Below are 27207 nucleotides of genomic sequence, written 5' to 3' on the forward strand. Positions count from 1 at the left end.
TGAAGACAACAGCCAACATTTACAGAGCACTCAGTATGGGCCACTCACTGTGTTGGGCGGTTCCTGCATTCCCTCATTTAAGCCTCACCGAAGGCCCATAAGTAGCCATCACCTCCATTTACAAATGAGGAGACTTAACCCAAGATCACAGAGAGCCTGGTTCAAACCCAGGCAACCTGACTCCTGGTGGTGCCACCGTTCTCTAACAGTTGTGATAATAGCAAGCAGGACCATTATGATCCCCTTTCTATAGATGATGAAACTGAGACTTAGAGCCATTAAAGAACTTACTCCAAGTCACACCAAGAGTTAAGTGGTGGAGTCAGCATTCAAATCGAGGTGGGCTGGCTCTGGAATCCGGGCTCTTAACCTCTCCTCCATGCTGCTTCTCTCTTTCTAAGTCCCTATGGGGGTCAAGCCCTATCCTAGGCATTGGAAATATAAGGATAAAAAGAGGTATGTTCTCAACCCAGTTTAAAAATTGGAACATGTATTTCTTCCCAAAAGATACAGGAATGGCCACGAAGCACATGAAAATATGCTCAGCATCACTAGGCACCAGGGAAATGCAAATTAAAACCATAATGAAGCACCACTACATACTCCATGGAATGGTTAAACATTTTTTAATTGATAACATCAAACGTTGGTGAGGATAAGGAGCAGCCAGAACTCTCATACATTGGTGGAGAGACAAAATGGTGCAAACACTTTGGAAAAAGTTTGACAATTTCTTATAGAACTAAACATACACCTACCCTATGACTCAGCAATTCTGCTCCTAGATATATACCCAGCAGAAGTGAAAACATGTTTACAAAATGGCTTGTACAAAAAGGTTCATAGAAATTTTATTAATGAGAGCCAAAAAATGGATAGAACCCAGGTGTCCATCAATAGGAGAATGGATAAATAGATTGCAATATAGTCATACAATAGAAAATTATTCTGCTAGGAAAAGAAACAATTACTGATGCATTGCAACAACATGAATGAATATCAAAAACTTTATGTTGAGTAAAAGAATCCTCACCTCACAAAATATATTTGGTATGTGTTCATTTACATGTAGTTTTACAAGTGGTAAAGCTAATGTATGGTGGAAAAAAAATCAGGACAGTTGTGGCCTCTAAAGGAGGTGGGAGTAGGTTGCAGTTGGGAAGGAGCACAAGGGAACTTTTTGGGTTAATGATAAAGCTCAACATCTTTTTAGGGGTTTGTGTTACACACAAATATAAATTTTTGAAAACTTAAATGTACTTAAGATTTGTGCATTTCATTGAATGTAAATTTTACATTAAAAGAAAAAAAATGTGAATAGATTAGATAAACAATATGCATGCTAAAGTATTTAGGAAGAAGAGTACTGATGTCTGCAATTTATTTTGAAATGCATCCAAAAAGATGAATTAATGGATAGAGGATAGATAGATGGATAGAGCAAATGCAGTAAGACATTACTGGTAGAATCTATGTGGTGAGTATAAGGTGTTCATTTTAAAGAAGAGAGCACAAGTCATTTTTAATCTTGAGAGAGAAAGGGAGACCTGGGCATGAGCCACCCACTTCTCTAACTTACCCACAGCCATGTAGTGGGCATCAAAGCCTGTGAATCGCTCCTCGTTGGAGAAATCTGAGCGGAAAGTGATAGACATGAAGGAGCCAGGGGAGAGGACCACTTCCTGGCCAGGGGTCTGTTCTGTGTCTGTGGTCTCCCTGCCACAGAAGGTTGCCAGCACCTGGTCTTCAGTTTCTACCTTTAGGGTCAAAGAGAAAGGGAACAAGATGAGCAGCTTCCCAAATTAGCTTCTCTGCTGGTCTCCAGGAGAAAAGATGGAGGGGCTGCCCACAAGTAGACCAGGCAGCCTGGGAAAGCCAGGGAAAGGGGTTTAGGGATTCTGGGATTTGAGGAAAGACACATTACAGGTTAAGTCAATGTGGCCGTCCAGCCACTGTTTCACTCATTTTGCTTAGGTCCATCAGAAGTAGCTTGACATTTGTCATTCCTGTTGACAACAAAATGGCTTATTTGTTAAAAATAACTCAGTGTTAAAATAAATAAATTTTAACATTGGATAATAGAATAAATAAATAAGAAGAGCTAGATAATCTCACAGATAGATTCTATATGCAACAGGAACTTACATTTCCAGGAAAAGAAAGTTTATACACAATGTAAGTCATTCATTGAACATTCAGTGTGTGCCTGCCACAGAGCAAAGCGTGGGGTGGGGATGATGGGAGATGAGTAAGACACAGAGCTGTCACGGGGAGGCAGTGTTCAGGGGGAGGAAAACAGACAGAGACAGAGCTATCATACAGTGTGACAAGTGTCTCATTGCGGATGCGCTCAGAGAGAGGTGAAGGATCCCCATTAGAATGTATGCTGCAAGAGAGGGAGACTTTAATTAATTACTTGTTTATTGATATATCTGAGCTTTATTTATAAAATGATACAATATCTGTATCAGAAATGGAAGTTTTAAAAAAATTGCATATGCTTTTTATTTATTATTATTTTTATTGAAGTATAGTTGCTTAATAATGTGTTATTTTCAGGTGTACAACAAAGTGATTCAGTTATACATATATATGCATCTATTCTTTTTCAGATTCTTTTCTTTATAGATGTATCTTCAGTGCATGGCGCAGGACCTAGAACATAGCAGTTACCCAATAAATATTTGTCATTAAGAACTAAAAGTGCAAGACCTATTCTGAGAACAATGAGATGCCAGGGTGACTGTGGGGATTGTAGGAGGAGATATATTTGGAGGAATAAGTTGAAACTAGATTACAGTTGACCTTGAATGACATAATAACAAGTGACTCAATTCTGTGAGTAAAGGGAAGACGTAATCAGAGCTGTATTTAATAGGTAGTCTTAATAATACAGAAACTACTGGAGTCACCCAGAAATAGTTGCATTTGTGTTAAGACTCAGATGCAAATATTGCCTGTTTGCTAAAGAATTCTCTACTTTGCAAGAGTCTGAGGCCCTGGGTAAATTCAGAGACCCAAGGAGAGATTCTAAACTGATTGCCTAAAGCAGAATTTGTGTGTTTGCTTTGGGAAGCACAGTGTTGGAGCTGGTTGGTATATTTATTTGACTACCAATACTTGGCCAACCTACCACTCTATCATTTACACCTACCGCGATCCTTTTAAGGTAGTGTTTCTGTTTGCAACCTCTAGATTGGTATTTTAACCAAGATGCATGAGAAAAATCTCTGACCAAGAATGATTTCTGCTGCCTTTCAAAGTCAAAGGAAAGTTCTCAAAGGCTGCCTATCTCTAGTAGCTTCTAATGAATTCATTGTTTTGTTCATTATCTTAGTATGTCAGAAGTATCTTAACATTTGACACTTCTGTTTTGAAACTAATGATTTATTTATTTAAAATAAGTGGGAGTTTTAAAGAAAAACAATTTGCCCTGGCAACAAAACACAAGGACAATTAATCACTAACTTTGGGAACTGAAGTGTAAACAGAAGATGAGATCATAGCTTTGCTATTTTTTCCTCTTCTCTGCAGATACTAGCCCAACTCACACCAGACTTACTGCTATAGAATGTGCCTATCTGCACACAGCTGAAATGTCACTTCCTTGAACATCACAGCTGGTTTGCTGTTTTGATGATCTGAGTTTTCCAGGTAGCTGAAGTTTTTACCTAGCTATGATTAAAAAAATTTTTTCGGGGGTAGGGGGGTGTAATGCTTTTTAAGTGCTTTATTCAAATCCCTGCTTTCTCAGGTAAAACATGCTAATCCTTCTTGGTGATCCAGGGACATTGTTATGAACATCAACTATCTTAGGGATATTGAGTTATGTAATGTTGCTTGCCCTGCTTTGAAGGTCCCCAGACTATTATGCCTTTGCAATTCTTATGTCTTCTTTATGTAATGTTTTATTCACTGTTTTAAAATCAGTTTATTAGCTGAAATATGTTGTAAAATAGAAACCAGTTAAGCTGTTATCATTAAACTTAATAAAAATAAGATGAAATAGATTTAGAGTGAGGGCCTGGGAGAAGGCTTCTTCCATGAGTAACTGCATGAGCTGGAGTGCACTATCTTGGTGACCTCTGCTTTGGAGTGTATGGACCTGGCATTTAGAGGTCCTGAGCCCTATTCCTGACTCCACCATAAACTGTTATATGGCTGACTCCTGTAGCTCTCAGTTATCCACCTGGTAAACTAGGGGTTTCAACTTGCTGAGCTCTACACTCTCTTCCAGTCCTGACATACTAGTATTCTAACAAGTCATCATATCCATACATTAAATAAACCAACTAGAGGATGGTGAGCAGGAATTTCAACACACAGATTGCTTCCTGCTGAAGAACTTGATGAACTTGAACTTGTTTGTGGTCTATAACCATGTGATACAGAATCAATTACTAATGAAGAGTCGTGCCTTGAGCATTAACACTTCCAGGCACAGCAGCCTCCTTCCTAATTCGGTATTCCCAAGGTCTCTGGGGTTCTATAGTACCTGTAGCATGGACACTTTCAAGTGAAACCAGCCAGATATAATTTGGATTAGGGAGAGACCTAATGAAAGTCTGTGATAAACAACCTCCCTCCTTGTAACTTCCAGGCTTAAGGACCGTTTATGATGGCAGGTAAACGATCATCACCTGCAGAGCCTCACTATTCCAGAGGACAGGTAAGCATGCCCCAGCTGAGACCCATGGGGAAATCTGAGCCAGATATACCTTTAGAAGCAGGGAAGAAAAGGCCCCAGGGCCCTAGGAATTCAGCCTGCAGCTCCGAATAGTCCTGGAATATCAGAGCGTGGAAGGAGGGACCCTTAAGAGCTGTTTCAATCCCCATCCTTCTAGAGGAAACTGAGGTCCAGAGAGGGGCAGTGACTTGCTCAAGAGTAGAGAGATAATCATGATTTCCTGATACCTGTTTTGTTTTTGGAACTGTTTTGACCCTGGAGAAAGGAACCCACCAACCCAGAGAGTGCAAGGCAAAAGACATAGGCACTTTGCCAAACAACTTTTCTGGCTCAAGGGCCTCTTGAAACTTTATCTTGGGTGCATGGACTGTCGCCCAGAGAGGATGTGGCTCAGTGACAGCTCTGGCCATAACCTAAACAGAGGGGTCACTGGCCCTACTTAATATCTTCAGCCCTTGCTATGATTGTAAAATTCTACAAAAACCATTGACTTCTGAGTACAGATGGAGGATTGAGCTCTGGCTTCTGTTCAGACTATCCCATTTCCAGGGTCATCGTATTAACATGATGGAGGGAAATACCTTATCAAATGAAAACACAAAATTCGTAATAATAGAGAACCATCTGGCTGGGGATCACAGACTCTTCATTTTTCTACTTCTTATTATGGGCAGCCATGTCCTTTCAGACTATTGTGATTTAGGGCACCAACACATGGATGCATGTCCTCAACTTGCTTTCTTTCAACTCAACTCAGCAAATATTTATATAGCAAGTTCTGTCTGCATTATAATGTGAAGGATGTCAAAAATTACTTATTTGTTGCACGTGCTTAATAAGGAAGTCCCCTGCCTCTGGGAATGTAAAATTTAGTAGGAGAATAAGTACTCAAATGTGTATGTGTTAGGGAATCACCAGATTGTAGTTATTGCAATGAAAGCTAGGAAGCCCCTGGGCTTATAAGATGGGAAAATATTGCATCCAGCTGAGAGGAATCAGAGAACACTTAAGAAGAAGAAAATGTTCTTTGATCTGGGGACTGAAAGGTGAGTAGAATTTAGGCAGGTAGAAATAGTAGGTGGAGGGTTTGGGGGGCAAAGGGGAGGACATCTAGGCAGAGGGAATAGCGAAGTCCCGAGGGCATTAGGAGTCTCAACTGCCCCTCCCTTCCCACCACCACCTAGGAAAGGGGTTCTATTGATGTAGGAAAGGGGTTCTATTGAGGACAGAGAGCAGGGGAGAGGGATCTAAGGAAAAGAAGCCAAAGCCTGTTTTCTATGAATTTTCTACCTTAGTAGAAACAGCACAAACCTCCTAGGCAAAGCTAAGGCAGAGCAGCAGAAAACTTGGTCAAATTTCTGTAGGAGGACAGCTATGGGTGCTTTCCACATGTCCATAAGGTTATCTCACCAGAGCTTAACAAATACACTGACAGCCACCCAATGAGAAACTTGAAGCCCAGATGATTTAAATGAATCAAGCAAGGTCATTTTCTAGTGAGTGGTGGCTTCAGGTTCACAATGCAGTATCCTGATTCCCTAGTCAATAATGCTCATGCTTCTTTAAGACATGAGGCAAACAAAAAATGCTGTCCTCTACTGTATGATATCACTTATATGAGGAATCTAAAAAATAATATGAACTAGTGAATATAACAAAAAAGAAACAGGCTCACAGACACAGAGAACAAACTAGTGGTTACCAGTAGGGAGAGGGAAGGGGGGGCAACATAGGAGTAGGGGATTAAGAGGTACAAACTATTATGTATAAATAAATAAGCTACAAGGATATATGTACAGCACAGGGAATATAGCCAATATTTTACAATAACTATAAATGGATTTTAACCTTTAAAAATTGTGAATCACTGTGTTGTACACCTGTAACTTATATGATATTGTACATCAACTATAGCTCAATTAAAAAAAACAAAGAGGCCGTCCTATAAGCCCAAATGCCTGCGAGCTTTGCTTGTCGATGTCCCCAAGCTTCATCCTGGAGCCCCACTGACATCTTCTCTGGGCCCTTGAAGAGCTTTTCAGATTTAATTTAGGCAGACATTCAGGGAGTGTGCTGAATTGTCCTGCTGTCAATTTAGTTAACCTGGGAACCATGTTCCCCAGAATCTCCTTCTCTCTATAGTTCCAGGTTACTGTTGGCCAAAAGAGGAACTTGTGTGAGTTTGGAAGGCAATAGTCCTTACTCTCTGGAGGTTGTTTTATGATCAGATACAGAGATGGACAGATGTAGATGTGCCAATAGGTTCTAATTGTCTTCACTCTCCTCCTCTCTGCATCCAGCTCTTCTTTCCTGCTTCTGGCTCTGAAGACTAACAGTGGCCCAGGCCCACCAGAGGCTTGCAGGTGTCCCCACAGACGTAGTGGCTGCTCAGAGCCAACAGCTTCTCATAGACTTCTCTCCATGAGCTCCCCCTTCATGGCCCAACTTTGGCTTCTTCAATAGGTTTGAATTCTCAGATTTCTCTGCAGATGCCAATATTTCCACCCATGCCAGGGCTTCACGAAAATGGGTAAGTGAACTGTCTGTGGTCCTCCAACTCTCTGTCTATGAGAAGCTGGGATCTTTACTTTCCTAGCCTCTCCTATAATTACATGAGTTCTAATGCCCATAAATAGCTGTTATCTCACAATACTCACAGAGGCTCTGCTTTTCTGACTGAACTCTGACTGATACAGACTGGAGCCAGAGGAATGACCTCAGGCAAATCCAGCAAAAGGACCATCCTGCCAAGTCTAGCCTAAACTTATGACCACAGAATCATGAGCAAATAAAATGGATATTGTTTTGGCTACTAAATTTTGGAGTGGTTTGTTACACAGCACTAGACATGTTATAGGGAGTAAGGAAGTAATCTGGGACAAAGAGAGACACTGACCTTTGTGAACTGAAATTTTGAGAATTACAGTCTCATGGGGTCTTAGGGCCTTGAAAGTTACCTCATTTAACCTCTTATTTTTCTACCACACCCTTGAAAAATTCACACCACCTTTTCACGATCAGTTGCTGAGATGAGAAACTCACTACCTTCCAAGATAGATGAGGCCATTTTGGATTATCTTTGGCTTAGAAAGTTCTTCCTTGGCCCCATATCTGGGAATATAATTTAGGGGAAGATATTCCAATTGTGGAAAAACTTATGAAAAATGATGTTTCTAGCAGTTATATATAATAATAGAAAACTGGAAACAACGTAAATACCCAATTCTAGGGGAACTGTTGCATTAGCATTAGCTTAGTTAAGCAGCTATTAATTATTGCATTAATGGAGAATTTTCAGTGATCTGGAAACATTCTTAGTAGGTTATACTAAGTGAAAAAGCAGGACAAATTGTATATTCGATGTAATTATAACTATGTTGAAAGTATACATTGAAAATAAAAAGTGGAAGGAATTAGAGCGAACAACAATGGCTAGTGAAATGATAGGTAATTTTTCTTTTTCCTGTTTTTATATTTTAAAAGTATTTTAAAAAGAAATTTGGGCCCACAGCTACTTCCCTCTAGCTTCTACCGAATGGCATAAAATCAGTTGGTTCAGGTCAACCAACAAAGGGAGCACACAGGTGGGGCAGCTGAACCAGCCTGGAAGTTCAGGGTTGGTTTCCAGTCTCTCCATCTCTTATAACCACCTGAGTCTTCCCTTCCTCATGGTCATGTATGGAGACACCTCATCAATCTCTCACTTCCTTCTCTCATTTTTTTCTAGCCCTTGGGTCCCAACAAAGCTGAAAAAGAGGTGAAAATTTTTGCTTTAATTCCACACAAACAATACGGTGAAAAATAAAATTCTGAGAAAACAATCAAGAAACTCGGAACAACTAAAATTCACATATGGCAGTACATGGCAGGGAGGGTCTCATGTCAGGGAACAGTTTTTGTGATTGTCAAGTCCAAGAGGGACCCAGAGGATGGGGTGTAAGTGGAGGTATGAGGGGAGATAGAAGAGATCCTTGGTGTGAAATTCATGAAGACTTTAGGGGAAAGAAGAGGAGAGGGAGAGAGGCGGCATGGAGGATTGAACATTTAAGAATGTTTGTGATAAGAACATCTCTGCCCTTTTTTGGTTCTCAAGAGAGTGAGTCAAACTGTGAATTGCTTTCAATTGTGTAAGTTTTCTGTTTTTTTGGATGTAACCCTTTACTGAGACTGGATCATGTGGGATCTCATCTTTATATAAGTTGCACATGAGTCTTCACCAATTAGTAGATGTTAGGAAAATTATTTAAATTCTCTGTGTTTTAGGTTAAATTGTATTCCCTAAAAGATATGCTCAAGTCCTAACTCTTGGACTTGACTTTATATGGAAATAGTTCTTTGCCTATGAAATTATGTTAAGATGACATCATACTGGATTAGGGTGGACCCTAACCCAATGACTGGTGTCCTTATAAGAAATGGGAAACTTGGACACAGAGACATACACAGAGGGAAGTGTGAAGACAGAGGCAGAGACTGGAGATATGTGGCCGTAGCCAGGAATGCCAGGGACTGGCAACAACCACCAGGCAGCTAGAAGAGGCAAGGAAGGATCCTTCCCTAGAGCCTTCAGAGGAAGCATGGCCCCACCGACACCTTGATTTCAGACTTCTGGCCTCCAGAACTGTGACAGAAGAAACTGCTGTCATAAACCACCAGGTTAATGGCAATCTGTTATGGCAGCCCTAGGAATTGAATACACTCTGTATATAGGTTTTTCTCATTTGTAAAATAGTGAAAATAATAGTATTTATAAATCATAGGACTTTGTGAACATGACATGAGTTAACATATGTAAAATATTTAGAAAGTTACCTGAAATATAGTCAGCACTCAGTAAATCAGTGAGAAAAACAGGACCACTGAGATTCAGCCAACTGAGGTGACACCTTTCTGGACTCCCAGCTAAGTGGGGCGTAGGTAATTTCACATATTTGAAGAAGAATTAAGAGACTGAAACCGTCCCTGGATACCCTCTTGTTTCCTGGTTCCACTCTTTCATTCCTAATCTCACTGGGGGCATCAGCACAGACATCTCTTTTTATGAGTCCCCCAGATCCGAGGCTGATGGGGCAGGCAGGGAACCTAGGGAGACCTTGCAACCTGGCCTCCTCATTTGGCAGGTGGCATCTTGGGTCCCTTTGGCTCTCTGAACTTTACAAGCCTCCTATCAGTCCTGGGAGGTGGGTGACATGGAAAAGGTAGTATCCTAATTTTATAAGAGAGGACCAGAGTAATTTAAGGGATCTCTGAAAGCTTCCATCCACAAGAGAATAATATCAAGTTCAGGAATCCCTTTACTTTCCTGTGTTTCAAAGGATTTCTCTAGGTGTGTGAATTTAGGCCAATGATTCAGTGACAGCCCTGGGCCCAGGACCCCTGCCTCACAAGTGAGTGCTCTGTGCTCCTGTGGTCACCTTCACCGCAAGTCTGTCACCCTCCAGGGACTGGGCCAGGGGTTAACAGCTCAAATTGCTACTTTATCCAGGTGCCCAAACTGCAGTTAAAGATCATGAGAAGGAGCAAAGTAAAGGTACCAGATGCCAGACAAGAACCTGGGTCTAGAAAAAAAGGAGACACGTGTGTGTGTGTGTGTGTGTGTGTGTGTGTGTGTGTGTGTGTATGTGCATATTGCATTTCAGAAGCTCTTGAAAGCCATGTAAGTAAAAATAGCACAGCTGGTGGGGTTAAGACTCAAGTTGGCCACATTTGTGAGGGGCTGCAGGTTGTTGCTTCAGTCCTGGATCAAGTCGTTTGGCCATAAAATAATAATGATGATAATAATAATAATAACAATAATAATAATAATTGTAGTAGTAGTGGTAGTAATAGTAATAATTCCCACTCCCCCCCCCATGTGGAATTTCCAGTTGACAAGGTGTTTTCACCTTCTTTATTTTATTTGCTTCTGATGGCAGTCTTGTAATGAATGCACTTCAGGTAGACATTGTGATTCCCTGACCAGAGAGGTGACATGAATTTCCAAGGTCACATAGCCTAGGAGTAGCTGACCTGAGATAAAAATCCAGATGTTCTGACTTCCAGCCTTGTTCAGTAACTGGAATTACAAGACCACAGAAGGTCAGAGATAGAAAGGACATTAAAGGCTACCTATCATTTTCCTCTCTTAGATGGGGAAACTGAGGCTCAGAGAAGTGAAGTAACTGGTTGAAAGTCACATGGCCAGATAATGGCAGAGCCACCATCAGGGCCCAGATATACTGACAGTCCCAGCAAAGTGTTCTTATACATTTGTTAGTCAGAGTAAAAACCTCCTAACAGAGCTAGGTAAGCCCCTAGGAAGGTATGTATCGTGTACATGCAAATGCTAGACGCCATTAGCAGTGTGAGGACCTGAGACCCAGCTGGCAGGTGTTAGAGTCCCCGCATCCCTCTGCTACCAGGAGGATTGCCCAGTTGCTAGGAGGGCTCCGGGCAGAAAGGGAGATGGTCTCTAGGCAGCAGAGCACGGGGAGAAGAAAGAGCTGGCTGGGGAGGGGTGGCCGCGAGCTTGGGAAGCAAGCATCCCGCAGGTGGGAAACTGGAGGCGCCTGGCATCTCAGTGCGGCAGGGCTGGCGGGTGTGGGTGGGAGCGTCTGGGAATCATGGTTGGGAAGGGGGGCCAGGAAGGACTTTACTCTCATTGGCCCGTGAATGGCTTAGACTCCCCATCCACCCCTTCTGTGACTTCAGAGCCAGGCCCATTCACATGCAAATACCCTGTGGGACCGGGAAGCTGAGCCCCAAAAGGTTCAGGACAGGAAAATAGCCTGGGGACAGGCAAAAACAAAGCCTTGTTGTGTTCTTCTCCTGCAGAGGCAGCCTGGCTCCAGGTCAGTCACAGTCAGCACTGGGGTGAAAGCAGTGATTAAGTAAGTGCTGAGCGGAGAGAAGGGACCCGCCACGGGCCAGCGTCTCCAGGCACTTTCCAGGAATGTGCAAGCCGGTATGTCCCTCCGCCGCTGCCCAGGACCCTGCCCGCCCCAGCCCGAATGCACATCCTCAAATCTTGGAAAATTTTCAAGACAGCTAGAATAGGGACCAAAAGACCTGACTTCTGGTCACCGCCCTGCCACTCACATGTGTCACTTTAACCTCCCCAGGCACTGGTGCCCTGGAGCTGGCTCTTACCAACTTACAGGGGCCAGCTGTCAACTTTTCAGGGATTTTTGCGATGCTGTTAACACAGCCATCGTGAAAAACTGTTTCATAAATTTACAGTTAAATAAATTATATTAAAAAGAAATAAATTATATAAAAACTCATCATCTCCTAACTATTCTATCATTTTACTATTATCTCAGCACTTGAGTTTACTAATGTCTAGGATATCCGAGTGGTGAATAGAGAGCTACCGAGGTATCTCTTCTCTGCCCTCCCAACCCATCCCCCAGTCCAGACCAGGTTGTTGATCATTGATAAGTGCACCACTGGGTTCAGCCTCAGTTTTCACAAACATACTAGGTGGACCTTAATTCTATCCTCTAAGAGTCAGGAGGTCAAATGACACATGGGTGGGAAAGCAGCTTGTAAAGTCTGCCATTGCCTGTGAGCATTAGCAGGGAGCCTATTTCCCAGGCCCCCTGGTGATGGGGCTCCCACCTGTACCTCTGTCTTCATCTCCCATCCCTGTCCCTCCTGCTCCAGCCACACTGCCATCCTTGCTGTTCTTCAAACACACCAGGCACTTTCCCACTAAGGTCTTGGCTGTTCTTTCTGATTGGGATGCTTTTCCCCAGAAAGCCACATGGCTGACTTTCTCAACTTCTTCAAGTCTTCGCTCAAATGTCACCCTTTCAACAAGGACCACCTTGATCAACATATTTCAGTGTTAACATGCACCCCACCTCATGTGGACACTCTTTACCCTGCTCTGTTTCACTTATTTGCCTATCACCTTACTACTCAGTATATAATTAACCTGTGGATTGTGTTTAGTGTTTATTGTCTGTTCCCCCCAGTGTCATGTAAGCACCCAGACGACGGGCATTTCTGTCTTGATTACCGCTATACCCCAAGCTCTAGTAAATGGTAGGCATTCAATGAATATTTGTTGAATAAATGAATACCTCCCCTTCCCTACTTTTTCTCCTATGAGCACATCAAAGCAAATTCAAGCCCTGCTTTTTACCAAGGTGTGTCTGAGAGCGGCCTGTGTACACATAAGCACACAGATTTGCACACCGGGGCGCCTATTCCCCAAAGCACTCCCACCTCACACTCACCCACACTTGCCCCAGAGCCTGTGCTCTGCCCCAGTGCTGCGGACCTTCCTTCTGTTTTCCATCACCCCAGAGCCTGTGCTGTTTGTACTTCCTTCATAAAATAAGCTTTTGTCACACTTTTTCTGAAGCTCATTTTCACTTCCTGATTCTTCTGAATCAGCTAGAATGGATTTGGAAACCTGGTATCTCTGGAGTGAAGAATTCCACTAGGGAATACAATTGAAATTCATGAGAAACATTTACCCATTCCTCTTTTCCTTCAGGGGCAAGGCCTCCTGTCTACTCCCAGAGAATGAACAGAGCTTCGGCAGTAGTTGAAGGTCGAGGGCATGTTCAGAGTAAACACAGAGCACTGCACAGAAATTAGGAGCCGGGGGTCAGAGGAGTCAGTCTTGGAGCAGGGCCATGGGAGGGACTTATCTGTCAATTACACAGCAGGATGCAGACTGACCCGACGAGGCCTGGGAAGGGAGCATCGGGGCTGGAAGGGCTTAGCCAGTCCAATTTCCTCATTGGGCAGATGGAGAAACTGAGGCCCAGAGCAGACAGGTGACTTGCCCAATGTCTCAACAGGAGTCAGTGGCTGATCTCTAGACCAGAGCCCTTTCCTTTATGCTTACCACCAGGAGATTTTTGCTTTTTCCTGTTCTGCCCCCAGGGCTGTGCTCACTACTAGAAATAAACACAGACATAGGCCCTGAACTCCTGGGGCTGACAGTCTAGTGCAATGTCCTTGAGTTCACCATTAGACTTGTGTACCACAAACAGATAAATTGAGCACTTTCCCAACCTTCATAGCTCAGACTCCATTTTTATTATTTTTGTAAAAATTTTTTTTTCTCTCAAAGTCAGAATAAAAGAGTAAGTTCTTTAACAAAATCTAGACAACACAGGGACCCTCAAGGTCCTTCAGTTTTACAAGATTTTACTAAATTTCTCTTATAGCCAGGAAGCATATCAAAATCCTGAAATCCCTACCAGGATAAAACTTGTTCTGAGAAGGGCCAAATGGAGAAACACAATCATGACTTAGGAGTAAGGAGACCAAGGGTTGAGACTTGGATTTGCTCTAAAGCCCTGGACAAATGCACTTAAGCTCTTGATGCTCAGCGTCCTTTCCTGTAAATTAGGTGCAGTAATCCCAGCTCTCCCTAGTCCATGAGAATCAAAGGAGGCAATAGATCAGAAAGTGCCAGACCTTGGGTTACGACAAATGAATACACAGGAGAAATAAACAACCTCTTGCATTTGATTAGTCCTTTCAGAGTACTTTTCCACAAATTGCCTGAAAAACTGAGTGATATGTGCAAGGTCACAGACAGCCAGTTAGTGGTAAAGTCAGAGCAGATGAGAAAACTGACACTCATTGAGCATCTGGTGATACCAGCAGGCACTTTAGTGCTCACACCCTTGCCATCATTACCACTATAATAATGCTTACTGAACTAATTACATAGGTGTTGGACATATGTCAATATAGCATTTACCTCACTTGACATTCACAATAAGCCCAAGAGATAGGCATTACTGTTATCCCTATTTTACGATAAATAGTGGAGGCAGGACCTGACTCTAGGTCTGAGTGGCTCTAGAGCCTGAACTCCAAACCATTGAACATGTTTGCCTTTTGCAGTACTGATTCCACTCATAGCCATCATTTCATTTAAACCCTTGCATAAACTGCAAGGAAGTCTTTATCATTGAGTATCATTGAGTCTTTTTTTTTTTTTTTTTTTTTGGTACCAATCACAAAACTGATGCTTAGGTAGATCAAGAAGCTTAGGGAGATCAAGAAGTTTAGGGAATTACACTGTTAAATTCCTCTTTACCCTTCAAGACTTATCTCAAACATTAACTATTTCCAAAGCTTTTCTTGAACACACAGAAAGGGTCACTCCACAACTTACATACTGCCCTATACTCTTGTGTTACTCTGCCCAGCTTTAGCTTATTAATTATATACTTGTCTTATGACACACTATGAAATCATGAGTTCTTGGAGGGCAGGTACTGTCTTACCCATCTTCATGAGGCCTGTCTTTGGTGCAGTGTCCAGCTTATGGTAGATATTCAATAAAATTCTTGGACTTCATTCCATAGACAGTGGAGAACCACTGAAAGGTTTTGAGAGTTGCACAATCAAAGCAATGTTTAAGAAGATCTCTCTGGACACATGTAGAGGGTGGACTGGTTGGGGAGAGACCCACAGCTGGTAGACATTTAGGATGGTATTGCAATAAACTAGGTGAGAGGAATAAGAACTGGAACTAAAGGGTTAAAGTGGAGAGAATGGAAGAAATGTTGACTGTATCAAGAATATTGAGTTAAGAGGAGAAAAGTGGTGTTATGTCATATGAGCATTTAACAGATGCCAGTTGAGCTATATGCACTCAATAAAAGAAGGGAAAAGAGAGAAAGAGAAAAAAGCCAAATGCAGGTTTTTATTATCTCCTTTTCCAGTGAACAGATACCATGAAGTGAACTTGAAAATAAGATGTGTGAATCTGCTGTTCCCTTGGTGGTTCTGGTTTCTGAGTACTTTTTCAGTAACTATAGCTCCAGGGCTCATTTCTCAGCACAAGTCAAACTACTTCATCTGATGCTCAACTAAAGGAACTATATAATTTGTTGCATTTCTGGGAAAAAAGTCTCTTCTGGACATTCTAAAAGACAGTGCTCTACTATATTTAAGACAGTAAGTTTGACTATAGACAATATTTGCCTTACATTACACTTAAAAACCTAAGCATCCATAAGATGGGGGACTCCACTGTCACTTAATGTTTTTAAAAGAAGAAAAGAAAAGGCTGAGAGTTTTGAGATATAAATTCTGGTCCCAGTGTGACCTTGGCCAATGAATTGCCCTTTCCAGGGCTTGAGCATGATGATCATGAAGTTGAACCATGATTCCTGAGGTCTTAGATACATAGAATATCAGGGCTAGGTGGACCTTAGAGAACATCTGGTTCAACTCCCTGTATTTGAGAGAGGAGGAAAGAGTCCACTCTAAAAGCAATCACTTGCCCAGGGTTACTTAGTTAGTAGAGAATGGCCACAAGAATCTAGGCCTCCAGTTTCCTGGCCAGTGTCTGTGCTCTGCCCCTCGCCTACAGCATTAACCAGCTGTGATTCGTATGTCTCATCTGTGCACTGTAGGAATCCACACATTGCAGCCACATTCCAAGGAAGCAAATCCTGTCGTGCAGATGTGCATGTGCCTTGAAGACCAAAGACTGCGGGAAGTCAGGCTGGAGAGGAATTTTCATAAAATGAGAGCATCCAGACCACAGCCTTGGGGTCCTGCCCTTCTTCAAGCTGCTGATGTGCAGTGTCAGCAATTCCGTCATCATTGCCCTGATGGGCCAGGGTGGGAAGGGCAGTCTGTGGACTGGGGCTGGGCTGAAAGGATTCCTGTGAACTGGACGGTCCTTTAAACCCACTCCCAGGCCTGCCAGGGGAATTCAGTCACAGAATGAAAGAGACTCAAAACAGGGGATATTATCCCATCAGACGGAAATGAGTGATATTCCAAGTTCCTTGGAAAAGGACAGCACTGGCATGATATATTTACAAGTTTTCTTCAAATGACATGTCACTAAGGCAACTCCAGCAGACTATAGTCTCTTAATGGAGTGCTTATGGCCACGGAACTTCAAGAAGTGGCCGCTGTAACATATTATTACCGTTTTCTGGCATTATCCTAACTAGGATAATGAGGGTTTGGGGGGGGGGGTCATCTGGAAAGCTCTGGCAAGGAGAATGAAGATTAAAATTCTGGAATTTAAGAGACCTTAGGGATCGTCTCATTCTACTCCTCATGGAACAGATGAAAAGACAGAATTTTGTAGAGGGGTATTGACTTATCTAAGGGTGACAAGGCTGGCATGCTCATGCTTCGTTCAGATGAAAAGGGAAGAGCCTCCTTCTCATTCATAGCCAGGAAAGCCACATATTCTGGGGGTGGAGGGTTAGGGAGAGAACACAATTAGAAAAAGTCAACGGGTTTTGACTATATGTTGAAGGCTTCTGGGTTTTAGGGTTCACAGGCGAGAGTACTAGTCTTGTCCCTGAATTGGGAACTTAAGGAGTATTCAAGCTGTAATTCCTGCAAGGTGTGACCTTCAGGGGGACCAAGAAGGTTGAGCGAGCAGAGTGAGCTTCTGAGCCACCTTCAACCCTAGCAGCCTCACTTCTGTTTCCTATATCAGGACTACTAGAAGATTTGTAAGAAGAAAATGTCCACGAGGGAGAAAATATATGAAAAACAACAATGACATGGGACTAGGTGGGTCTCCAGAGGGCCCCTGTGGCCTGACATCTTGTGAGTTCTTGAGTCCAGGAGGGGAACTCTGCCGGGCACGTGTGGGCAAGGACACAGGGCCTGTCTCCACGTGAGCACTAGTCATCAGCTGACCAGGGTGCAGCATCCTGTGAAGGAAGGCCTGCTCAGGCCCCATGGCTGCTAGAACCTCTGCAGGGAGGCCAATGCCAGTGCTGGGATGGCATTCTGGAAGGAAGTGAGCTGTGCAAGCCCAAGCAAAGTAATACCTCTCTGTCCAATATGTTAATCTCTTCTTCTAAAGGAACTGGAGAAATGTGTTGGAATCAGAGAAGCAAGGACTGTTGGGCACTTCAGGTAGGCAGCTCAGTCTCTGTGTTGCCTCACACAGACTGTTTCTTTGCTATGCTCAGAGGTCACAAGTCTAATTTTGGAGCAGAGAGAGTGCTAAAAGATTGTCTTTTCTGCTCCAGATCATTTGGGAGTTAGTGGCAGATCTGGGACTAGAACAGGCATTTCCTGAATCCCAGTCAAGAAACCAGGATGATGCTGCCCTCCCAGAGGGCTGGGTCAGAAGAGGTCTTCACAGTCTATTGTTGTCCTTGAAAAGTATCATTTTTTTCCACTACAAAATGTAGCTGATGTCAACTCTTTAATCTGCCTTGCCAGGAGACTCAATTTATTTGGGGGCAAAGGAATGAGTTAAATCCTCTATTGTGTGTTTATCATCTCGATAAAGGAGTCCTAACAAGGTCAAACCTGGCATCCATCTAAGTAAGAGGAAAACTTGTGAGAAATGATTGAATATGAATTGAGAGTGAATTCTTAGGGTGGAGGCAGGGAGGAATAATGAAAATAAGTCATTGTCACAGCTACAGAAAAAAATTCTAATTTCCGTGGTCTTGAGGCCTCAGCTACTAATAAAGGCAAATGTTTCCGCTGGCAAAATTTCTAGATGGTTGACATATTTGAAAGTAGAGAAAAAAGCAGTTAGGAAGTTCACATCTAGCCTTGTCTAAATCTATGGAACTTACTCTTCTATTAAGCCAGTGTTTGGTCATTTTCCTTCTGCTAAGTTCACTCTCCAACCTAAATATTTGAGGATACCATGGTTGTACGGCGAGCATTAGCTAGGGGAATGGGCTGGGAGATTCTGCTAACCTAATGTCCCCTACCCATAATGCATCTGGGATCCTGGAGTTTGGTTCTGCCGGAGGCTAGATTATGTGCTAGAAGACATAACTAACCTGTTTGTTAGAAATTTCAATTTAGGATGATGAACACTTAGGATCTTGGTGAATACTCCCTGCTTGATCCTTGCAAGTCTGAGAAGTTGGCTCCATTTTTAATGAATTTATAGAAACTGTATGTCAATCTAGATTACCAAGCCACATCATCTCTTAGAGCAAGCAGTTTTACCTTTTCTCATTCTTTTTGTCAATCTTTTATTGTCGTTACTCTTTTTCATCTTGTGCAATGGCTATTTTTCTAGGCTCATCTCTCTTTTTAAGGGACTAGATTTTTGTGTCCTTAAATTCTCACAGTTTCTAGCACAGGACATTCAAAGATGGGCAGCATCACATAGAGAGAGCAATGGATCTCAAATGGGGAGAGTTTGCTCCCCTGGGGATATTGATAACTGCTGGAGACATTTTTGGTTGTCACCGCTAGAGTGGGAGTGCTATTGGCATCTAATGAGTAGAAGCCAGAGATGCTGCTAAAGATCCTATAATTCGCAAAACAGCTTTCTTCAGCAAATAATTGTTTGGCTCAAAATGTCAATAGTGCTAAAATTGAAAAACTGTGTCATGGAGCACCAATTTTAGAAAGTTTTCAGTCACATAAAATGTGCTTTAAATGGGATACTTGATGCATATCCAACATATATAATTAGCAGCACCCACCATTTAACATGAGTTAATCAGGGTAGGGGTTCACAGCCCCACTTACCAGGCCTCCGCCCCACCCCATCCCACTGTTCTTTTCAGCCCTTGCAGTATCCTAGGGCTCAGTGGAGTACAGCTTGTGAGCGGTTTGGTGGAGCCAAAAGAACATGGTATTGAAAGTCACAAGACATGGGTTTGGAATCTTGATCCATCACTTACTAGCTGTACAACGTTGGGTGAGTTGCTTCACCTTCTTGGGGTTGTTTCTTTGCCTGTAAATGGGATAGTAGTACCTGTCTCATAGGATTGTTTTAAAGGTTGAATGAGATTTTAAGTGTAAATCACCTTGTCAACTCACTTCTTTGTTGTTGATCAAACATTCTGGTAAATACAAGGTTAACTCTTGTTGAATTACAGGCTGTGGAAAAATGAGACTATACTAATACCAAAAATATAGAAAGCCTACTCTAGAGTGGTTTGATGAGAACTTCTTCCAGGAAGCCAGAGAGAGCTATAAAGTAGGTTCTTAGGTCTCCACATCTTTTTGAACCAGATACAACCTTAATAAGTGTCATCTCTCAGAAGTACTTTAACATTTCTTAGCTCCACTTTTAAAAGAGAACAGCTTCCCACCCATGGCATTGTTTGTGGGCTCTCCTTAAATTCTGGGAAATGTTGTTTTGATGTTGTAATCATTTTCTGCTCCTCTTCCATTTGTTTTTTACATCCATCTGTGTAGTGACCCCCCACTGTTGCCCATACTCTTTGTTGATAAAATCCAAACTCTTTAGCATCATATTCAAGGCGCTTCAGAATCTCACCCCAATCCAACCTTCCAACTTCACCTCCTACTCTCCGCTGCGGCATAGTCTACACTTCCCAAACACTTGATCATTACCTAGGGAACAGGGCAATGCTTTCTAATGCCTCAGCTTTGGATATAATGCTAGCTTACTCTGATTAATGCTGACTCTGGGGTCTCCGCCCTTTTCTGCTTGTTGAATTAAAGGTGACATTGGAAGCAGAGGTTAGTGGAAACGTTAAAGACTTTGAGATCAGAAAGGAAAAGGCAAGGTTGTGTCTGGCTGAGTCACACTTTGCCAGTTTCAGTTTCCCTCAAGGCCTTTTCTAGGTCTTTCTACTCAGCCTGCACCTAGCATGCCACCCCCAACCCTCCTTCATAATGTTATAACATTGTATGTCTCCCTCACTAGACTGCCAGCCTGGGTGGTAAACACAGCATCTAAGCTCCTCAAACTCCCAGCAGATTCTCCCGTAAAGAATCTGGCCCAGTTAGGGAACATCAGGGGTCTCACCTTCACATAGTCGTATTCACAAAGGTAAGAGGATTCCAAGTTGAAGTGCATGAAGTAAAGCTTGATCCGAAATCCCTCTGGGACAGTGATATTCCACGTCACCTCTGAATCACTTGGATAAGAGTCTGGATAGCCAGGCGACTGAATCTGGCCAAACATATTGTTAAGCTCCACTATGTGGGCCAAAGCCTTCAACAAGGAGAAGCACAGAGCATGAGAGAGAAGGAGCCACCTGAAAGACATGAATGGATTCACTTACATTCACAGACACTGGTCCTTGCCATTTAGCTAAATCAACAGCCAGGAGACCAAGTTCCCAGCATGTCTCTGCCACTGACCTGCTGTAATTACTCTGTCCTTATGGGTCTTGCTTACCCAGCCTATAATACTGGAGGGGTAACTTGATTTTAAAGGTTGCCTCCAGGGGGCTTCCCTGGTGGCGCAGTGGTTGAGAATCTGCCCGCCAATGCAAGGGACATGGGTTCGAGCCCTGGTCTGGGAAGATCCCACATGCCACAGAGCAACTAGGCCCGTGAGCCACAATTGCTGAGCCTGCGCGTCTGGAGCCTGTGCTCCGCAACAAGAGAGGCCGTGATAGTGAGAGGCCCGCGCACCGCGATGAAGAGTGGCTCCCGCTTGCCGCAACTAGAGAAAGCCCTCGCACAGAAACGAAGACCCAACACAGCCATAAATAAATAAATAATACATAAATAAATAAATAAAGGTTGCTTCCAGTTGTGCTCTTTTTAAAGATTTGATAATAGTATTAAACTTTCCCAGAAAATACCATATTTGGGACTCCGAGGCATATCATTTTTTGGTTGAAAATATAAATTTCATAGTTAGGTAAAAGCTGATATCATTTCTTTAGCTCAGCTTCATTTAAGAATCATAAACTCTTGATTCAATTTTCTAAAAAGTAAGTAATAGTAACATGGTAATATTGAGATAAGACTTATACTCAATGATGGGATCTGTAGTACCTAAAACAAATTTAACAAAATGAATCAAGAAATGCAAAATTTTGAATTAAGAAGGAATGAGCAAAACAAGTTTTTTCCTTTTGGCAAGTGTTTTTATAAAAGGATCAAAAACATACAGTTTATTTCCAGCTGCAGGAATGAGAGATGATGGACTGTGAAAAGAGTTGCATAAGGGGCACGGGAAATTCAACAAAACTTGCAGAATACACCCAAAGTGGCTGATGCAACAATGAGGCAGAATGTCCAAGGCTTGTCAAAAACCTAATGGTCAGTATACAACACAACCAAGGCATCTAATAGATTGCTCCCCCTGTGAGACTCAAGGACCTTGAACTCAAACATCCCAAACCTGGCTCATCAACTTCTCCGTTAAATACTATGTGTCCTGCTTCCTATGTTTTGGGAACCCCTCCGCTTCTCTCCAGTCAATTAATTTAAATGTTCTTATGTGGACTGTTGCTATTGCATCCTAACTGATCTCCCTGGCCACCACTTCATACCATTCAGCAATCTTCCGCCAAATTTGATTTTCTAAAACACAGATGTGTCCACACTGCTCCACCGTGCCTGCAGGGCAAAGCATCTGCTACCGGGATGGCTGATAAGCCCTTTTCGATCTAGTGCTGATTTACCTGTCCAGCTTCATCTCATAGCAGCCATGCTGAGGCAGATCATTCTGGAAGCATGCCATGCCCATCCAGGCCTTGGTCCCATTGTACATGCCCTGCTCATTCCTCACCTGGTTGTCTTATTTATCCCCCACCATCCAGCTCAAAGCTTCCCAAGATACCACAGAGTATCCTTCACTCCAGATTCCAGCTCCCTGTACATGCTTCCAATTAGAGCACTGCTTTAGGCACAGCCCCTGAAGTTAGGTGTATTTGGGTTCAAATCCCAGTTCTCTTACTTACTGGCTGTGAAACCTTGGGTAATTAGTCTCTGAGCTCAGGTTTCCTCAAATGTAAAATGAAGATTATAATCTCTAATTTACAGAGCTCACATGAACATTGGAGATGATGTATGTGAAGGACCTAACATAAAGCCTGGTATATAACAGATGATGAATGAATGAACAAAAGCATGAAAGTGGGGTCAGAGTCTTATATAGCCTAAAAAATAACTTCTGGGAAATTATACCAGTGTCTTAAGATTAAGTTACAATTTGGCTAATCAGGAAGTTGTTTCTCCCCAAGCTGCCCCACCCTGCTCAGTAAACAGATGCACATATGTTTATATATGCACACATATGAATTTTTGAGTGTGTAAACACAATGAGATAACTACAATGAGATTATCTAGCTGTCTTATATAACATTTACATAAAAGGTAAATACGTAAGTGCAAAATGGCCTAGAAGGGTGTCAGTAGGATATTAACAGTAGTTATCTCTGAAGTGGTAATATGAGTGTTTTTAATTTTACTTTTGTGTATATAAAATGTTCAGATGTGTCTAGAAGGGCCTTGTGCTATTTTTTCAATTAAAAAAAAATAGAGTTATTTAAATTTTTTCCAAGGCCTCTGCAATAGCAACATGTGAGATGCAACGAAGGAAACAAAATGTTTTAATCCAATTGCCAGGGTCAATATTTTTATAAACCAATCTGTGGAGGAGAGAGAAGGGGAGGCACAGGTCCAAGCTCTCCCGTGAACTAGTAGGAAAGCTTGAGTCTAGAAACTATGGCTTGCAGGGCTCAGGCAGCCCCACTTTCAAGTGAGGAAATATACCGATGGTACCTGGGCTAGGAGTTCTGGTTCAGTTCCGCTTGGGGAGGGGAGAGCACTGGTCTTAGGTTGGAAGAGCTGGATTCAAGTCCAGACTTTGACTTTATTTATCTGACCCATCTTGGGGAAGTCACGTAAGGTCTCCCTCTCAGTTTCTTCATTCTTTAATTGGTGATAATAATGACATAGCCCGGGGCTGCTATCAGAATAAAGGAAGATTGTACTTTGTTAACTGTCCAGCCCTAGGCAAACATTAGTTATGATTACTCCATCATGCTGCTTCCCGAAAAGCAGGGGTTAGGAATGAGCTTTGGATCCCCAACTGGACTTCCCTGCAATAGCAACACCCAAGATTATGTAAGGCTGAATGGTCAACTTTCTCCACATCTGCTTTTTCCAGACCACATGGAGGAGACTCTGAGCTTCCTAATGCTGCTTCTGTCAAGGGCTGGCCCAGGCTAACGGCTCCATCTATCCTCTGAGGCCAAGGACCATGTGTAGTAGGCAACTGGTCATCGTGGGAGGAAGGCCTGTGAAGCTTTCTGTTCTATTTTGTTTGCATCTCAAAACAGTTTCAAACATATGAAACAAATCTCTCTTTTCACATAATAAGCCTGAGCATATGCTTGCTTGCTTGCTTTCAGGGCTGCAAATTAAAGAATGTAAGTGGCAGCTTTCATTTCCCATCACACTCTCTGAATGTTTTTGGCTTCTTATCCACCAGGCACCGGCTGTACAAATTCTGACACCTGCTATCTATTCTCCAACTAATCAAAAAGTTTAATTACATTTGCTTGAAATGTCAAAAGTAATATATAACGCCAGGAGTTCCTAAGCTCTACTGTAGGAGCAAGCTCTCAGGAATGCCTTAAAAAATGCCGGCATATATCCATGGTTGTGGAATGAGTAGCACTTTCTATCCTTTCCATTCACTCCTCACTTCAACCTACACTACACCAAGACTGTTTTGGGGTAGAAGAGTTGAAACGGACTATACAGATCCCTTTGACAACACCCTTACTTGACAGATGACGAAAAGGATACCCCAAGAGGTGACATGTCATGCCCAATACCATATGGTGAATTAGCTTCAACAGAAGAAGGGAATAACAAAAGCTCACAGAGGATGCTGGGCCCATGCCCATATCATGCCCAGGCACCTGGCCAAAGTAATTAATCCTGTGAAAAATAATTTAAAAACCCGTAGCTTTATGTGAAAATTAAAAAAAAAAAAAAAACTAATACCAAAGCCCCTCCCCAGCAGATTTTAGTTTAATTGGTCTGGAGTGAGGCCTGGTCACTGACATTTTTTAAAGCACCATAGATGGTTCTAATGTGCAGCTAGGATTGAGAGCCGCTGGTGTAGAATAATATACTTGGTTGAGAGTCTGGCAAAATATAGTAGAAAAACATCTTGAACTTGGAGCCTAAAGATCCAAATTTGGGTCTGGGCTTTTTCAAGATCATCAGTGTGGCTTTGGGCAAGTTGCTAAACTCTTTTATCCTCACTTCTCCATAAATCCTACCTCATCCAAAATCTGAAGACCAGATGAGACAGTGCCTATGAAAGGGCTTTGCAAACTCTGAAGTGTTGTGTCTATGTGAGGGAAGACCTTTTATAGACTTCTAGTGGAGCACTTTTCCAGTAGTAGTTTTGCTATTGAACAACTGAATTCAATTCAGCTAATATTTATTGCATGCCTAATAGGAAACAGACATTATGCTAGGTACTAGGCGTACAAAGATGAACATGCCATAGATCCTATTCCTTAAGGAACACTCAGTCTTGGAAGAGGAGGTGGACATTTCAACAAAGAGATATTAAGAAAGGTAGCTCCCAAGGACAGAGATATCACAAAGGAGGAGATGCTGACTCTGGGGATACTGGGCAGGGAAGAGGAGGTGATTTATGAGCCAGCTTGAACAGTCGGGTCCTCTAGAAATAGAGGAAATAAGAGGGAGAGCTATTCTGGCTTAAGGGATCAGCAAACACAAAGATACAGAACTGATCATTGGCCTTGTAGTTTGGTATGGCTGGGTCACTGGGTGGTAGGGTGAGATTTGAATAGTGGACAGATCAATCAAACTGTCATTCCATGTAGATGGGCATAAATCTCCTCTCTTTTAGGAGAAAGGAAAATGAAGTTAGATAACAGGTTTAACATTACAATGGATTTAAAAAGAACAGAATGATTGGATTAGCCTTAAAGACCTGATTATCTCTCTAAACCACAGGTAATCTGAGTTCAAAGAGTTAACATAGCCCGAAGCCCCTCATTGGCCCCAGACCCTGAAAAGTTGCTAGGTGACTTTGCAGAAGAGAAACAAATAGAAACTCTTTTCCAATTGAGAAGAAAATTAACGGGAAAAGATGTTTAGAGACTTAACACATCTGCAGAGTGTTTTTTTTTTTTTTTCTTTTTTGTATTTTTAACAGTATTAACACTTATAAGTAGTAAAAGTAATTATGGTGGTTGGATTTTGACACTTGGAGAGAAAAACTTACAAGAAATGTCTGGTAACAAGCATCAAGTAACTCTAAGTATAGGCTGAGGAATGGGAAATATTGAAGAGCTTGGAAACAATTAGAATTTAAAGTCCTAGTTTCAGAACTCCAAAGACTCTTTTTTTTTCAATTTGTAATATTCCTTTAAGAGCCATTTGGTGCAATTCATAGCCTGATTCATGCCACTGGCGGCCTCTGATTTCAGTAAGAAATGCAGAAATTTATAGTGGAATGTAAAACGGGGACAGGTTTTTAGTTTTCTAAATTGAGGTTTTAAACTAGCAAACTTCTGAAGGTTTAAGAAGCCACAGAGCTGAGCTACGGGAATCTGGTTTCTTTTCCGGTCAGAACAAATAAACACACAAACACATATCTAACTCACAAAGTGTTGGAAGAGATAAAGCAATGCTCTTTACAAAGGAGGAAAACAAAAACTCAGCCTTGTGGGCACCAGATGAAAAGTCACATTGGCCAGCAGACAGCACCCTACGCTGGCAGAGGGAGAAATCTGAGTTCCAGCGGCGTCAGGGGCATTTGCACACAGCCTCCCGTTTCAAGTTGCATGTCTCCGGAGTCCCAGGGAAGGCCCAAGCCCGTCTCCTTTCTCAGAGCCCCAAGGAGTGATGAAAAGCCCCTGAACCACCCGCAGGACACGCAGGTGAGTCGGCCCAGAGACAAGGTCAGACCTTCCAGGGCTACTTGGCACCTGGTCCCTGGAAGGACCCCCTGTGCCCGCTCCTGCCCTGGCACTCACCTCATTTTCCTGCCTTGGGTGCTCCTGGCTGCCTGGTCCCCCCGGCCTGACTTGTCTGCGAGCTCGTCCCCGGTGTGGTGTCAGCGATGCCTTATCTTTGTTCTGAGGTCCCTGTGTGTCTCTGGAATTGGCTGGCATTCTCCATTCAGGTCACGCCTTCCCCTGCCTGCAACAGATCCCCTCTCCCCCTCTCTCCCTCTGCCTTTTCCTCTCTCTCTCCTCTCTCTCTTCTCTGACTTGCTCGTACACACACTCAGAGGAACCTGACAGAACAGAATCTGTCTTCTTCCTTAAAAGATCTGCTCCTCCAGGTCCCTCCTTCATCCCATACGGCTGCTTCCAGCTCCTGAGAGAGAATAACTGAGCAGCTCAAATAGGTATTTGTATCACCGTGTGTGTGTGTGTGTGTGTGTGTATGTGTGTATGTGTGTGTATATGTGTGTGTATGTGTGTGTGTGTGTTTGTGTGTGTGTATGTGTGTATGTAGAGGGTGGAGGGGGACAAAGTCTGATCTCTCCGTCTCCCTTGCCAGATGGCTATAGTTTTCTTCTCGTGTTCAGGACACTGGCAAAGGACACCAATTAAACAGGATGACCAACTAAGAGGGCAATTCTAACATCTACACTAGGCGAGAAAATAGATCCGAATCGCAAAGCTTGTCTGTCTGCAAACAACTCCAGGCTTTCCTGTGAACAGAGCGGCTGGCCCGGTATGCGAGGGAGCAGTCAGTGCTGCAGTTGGTTAGTTGTTCTTCGCCACTTAAAAGCAAGGCTTGTGCTGTTTACCTACTCAGAGCATTCAGAGGCCTGGTACAGCCCGGGGAGGACCCACTACACACAGAAAGCCCCGCAT

At 42.8% G+C, this 27207-nt stretch overlaps 1 protein-coding gene across 4 annotated transcripts in view; it reads right to left on the reverse strand.

Annotated features, from left to right (window-relative positions):
• Positions 1-26706, reverse strand: part of MASP1 (mannan binding lectin serine peptidase 1) — a 61893-nt gene extending 35187 nt beyond the window's left edge. Inside the window, exons 1-3 of one of the 4 annotated variants that reach the window (XM_036850089.1) lie at positions 26356-26533; positions 20391-20622; positions 1580-1757 (exon numbers count right to left, since the gene is read on the reverse strand). In XM_036850089.1, coding sequence (XP_036705984.1) covers positions 1580-1757; positions 20391-20622; positions 26356-26360 — 415 coding nt within the window. In that variant the 5' untranslated portion in view covers positions 26361-26533. Of the gene's footprint in view, positions 1-1579; positions 1758-20390; positions 20623-26355 lie in introns of all 4 variants that reach the window. The other 3 variants (XM_036850090.1, XM_036850088.1, XM_036850091.1) reach the window with 3 other exon arrangements.
• Positions 26707-27207: the final 501 nt, after the last annotated feature.

This window comes from Balaenoptera musculus, chromosome 4, assembly GCF_009873245.2.
Source record: "Balaenoptera musculus isolate JJ_BM4_2016_0621 chromosome 4, mBalMus1.pri.v3, whole genome shotgun sequence".
Taxonomy (NCBI): domain Eukaryota; kingdom Metazoa; phylum Chordata; class Mammalia; order Artiodactyla; family Balaenopteridae; genus Balaenoptera; species Balaenoptera musculus.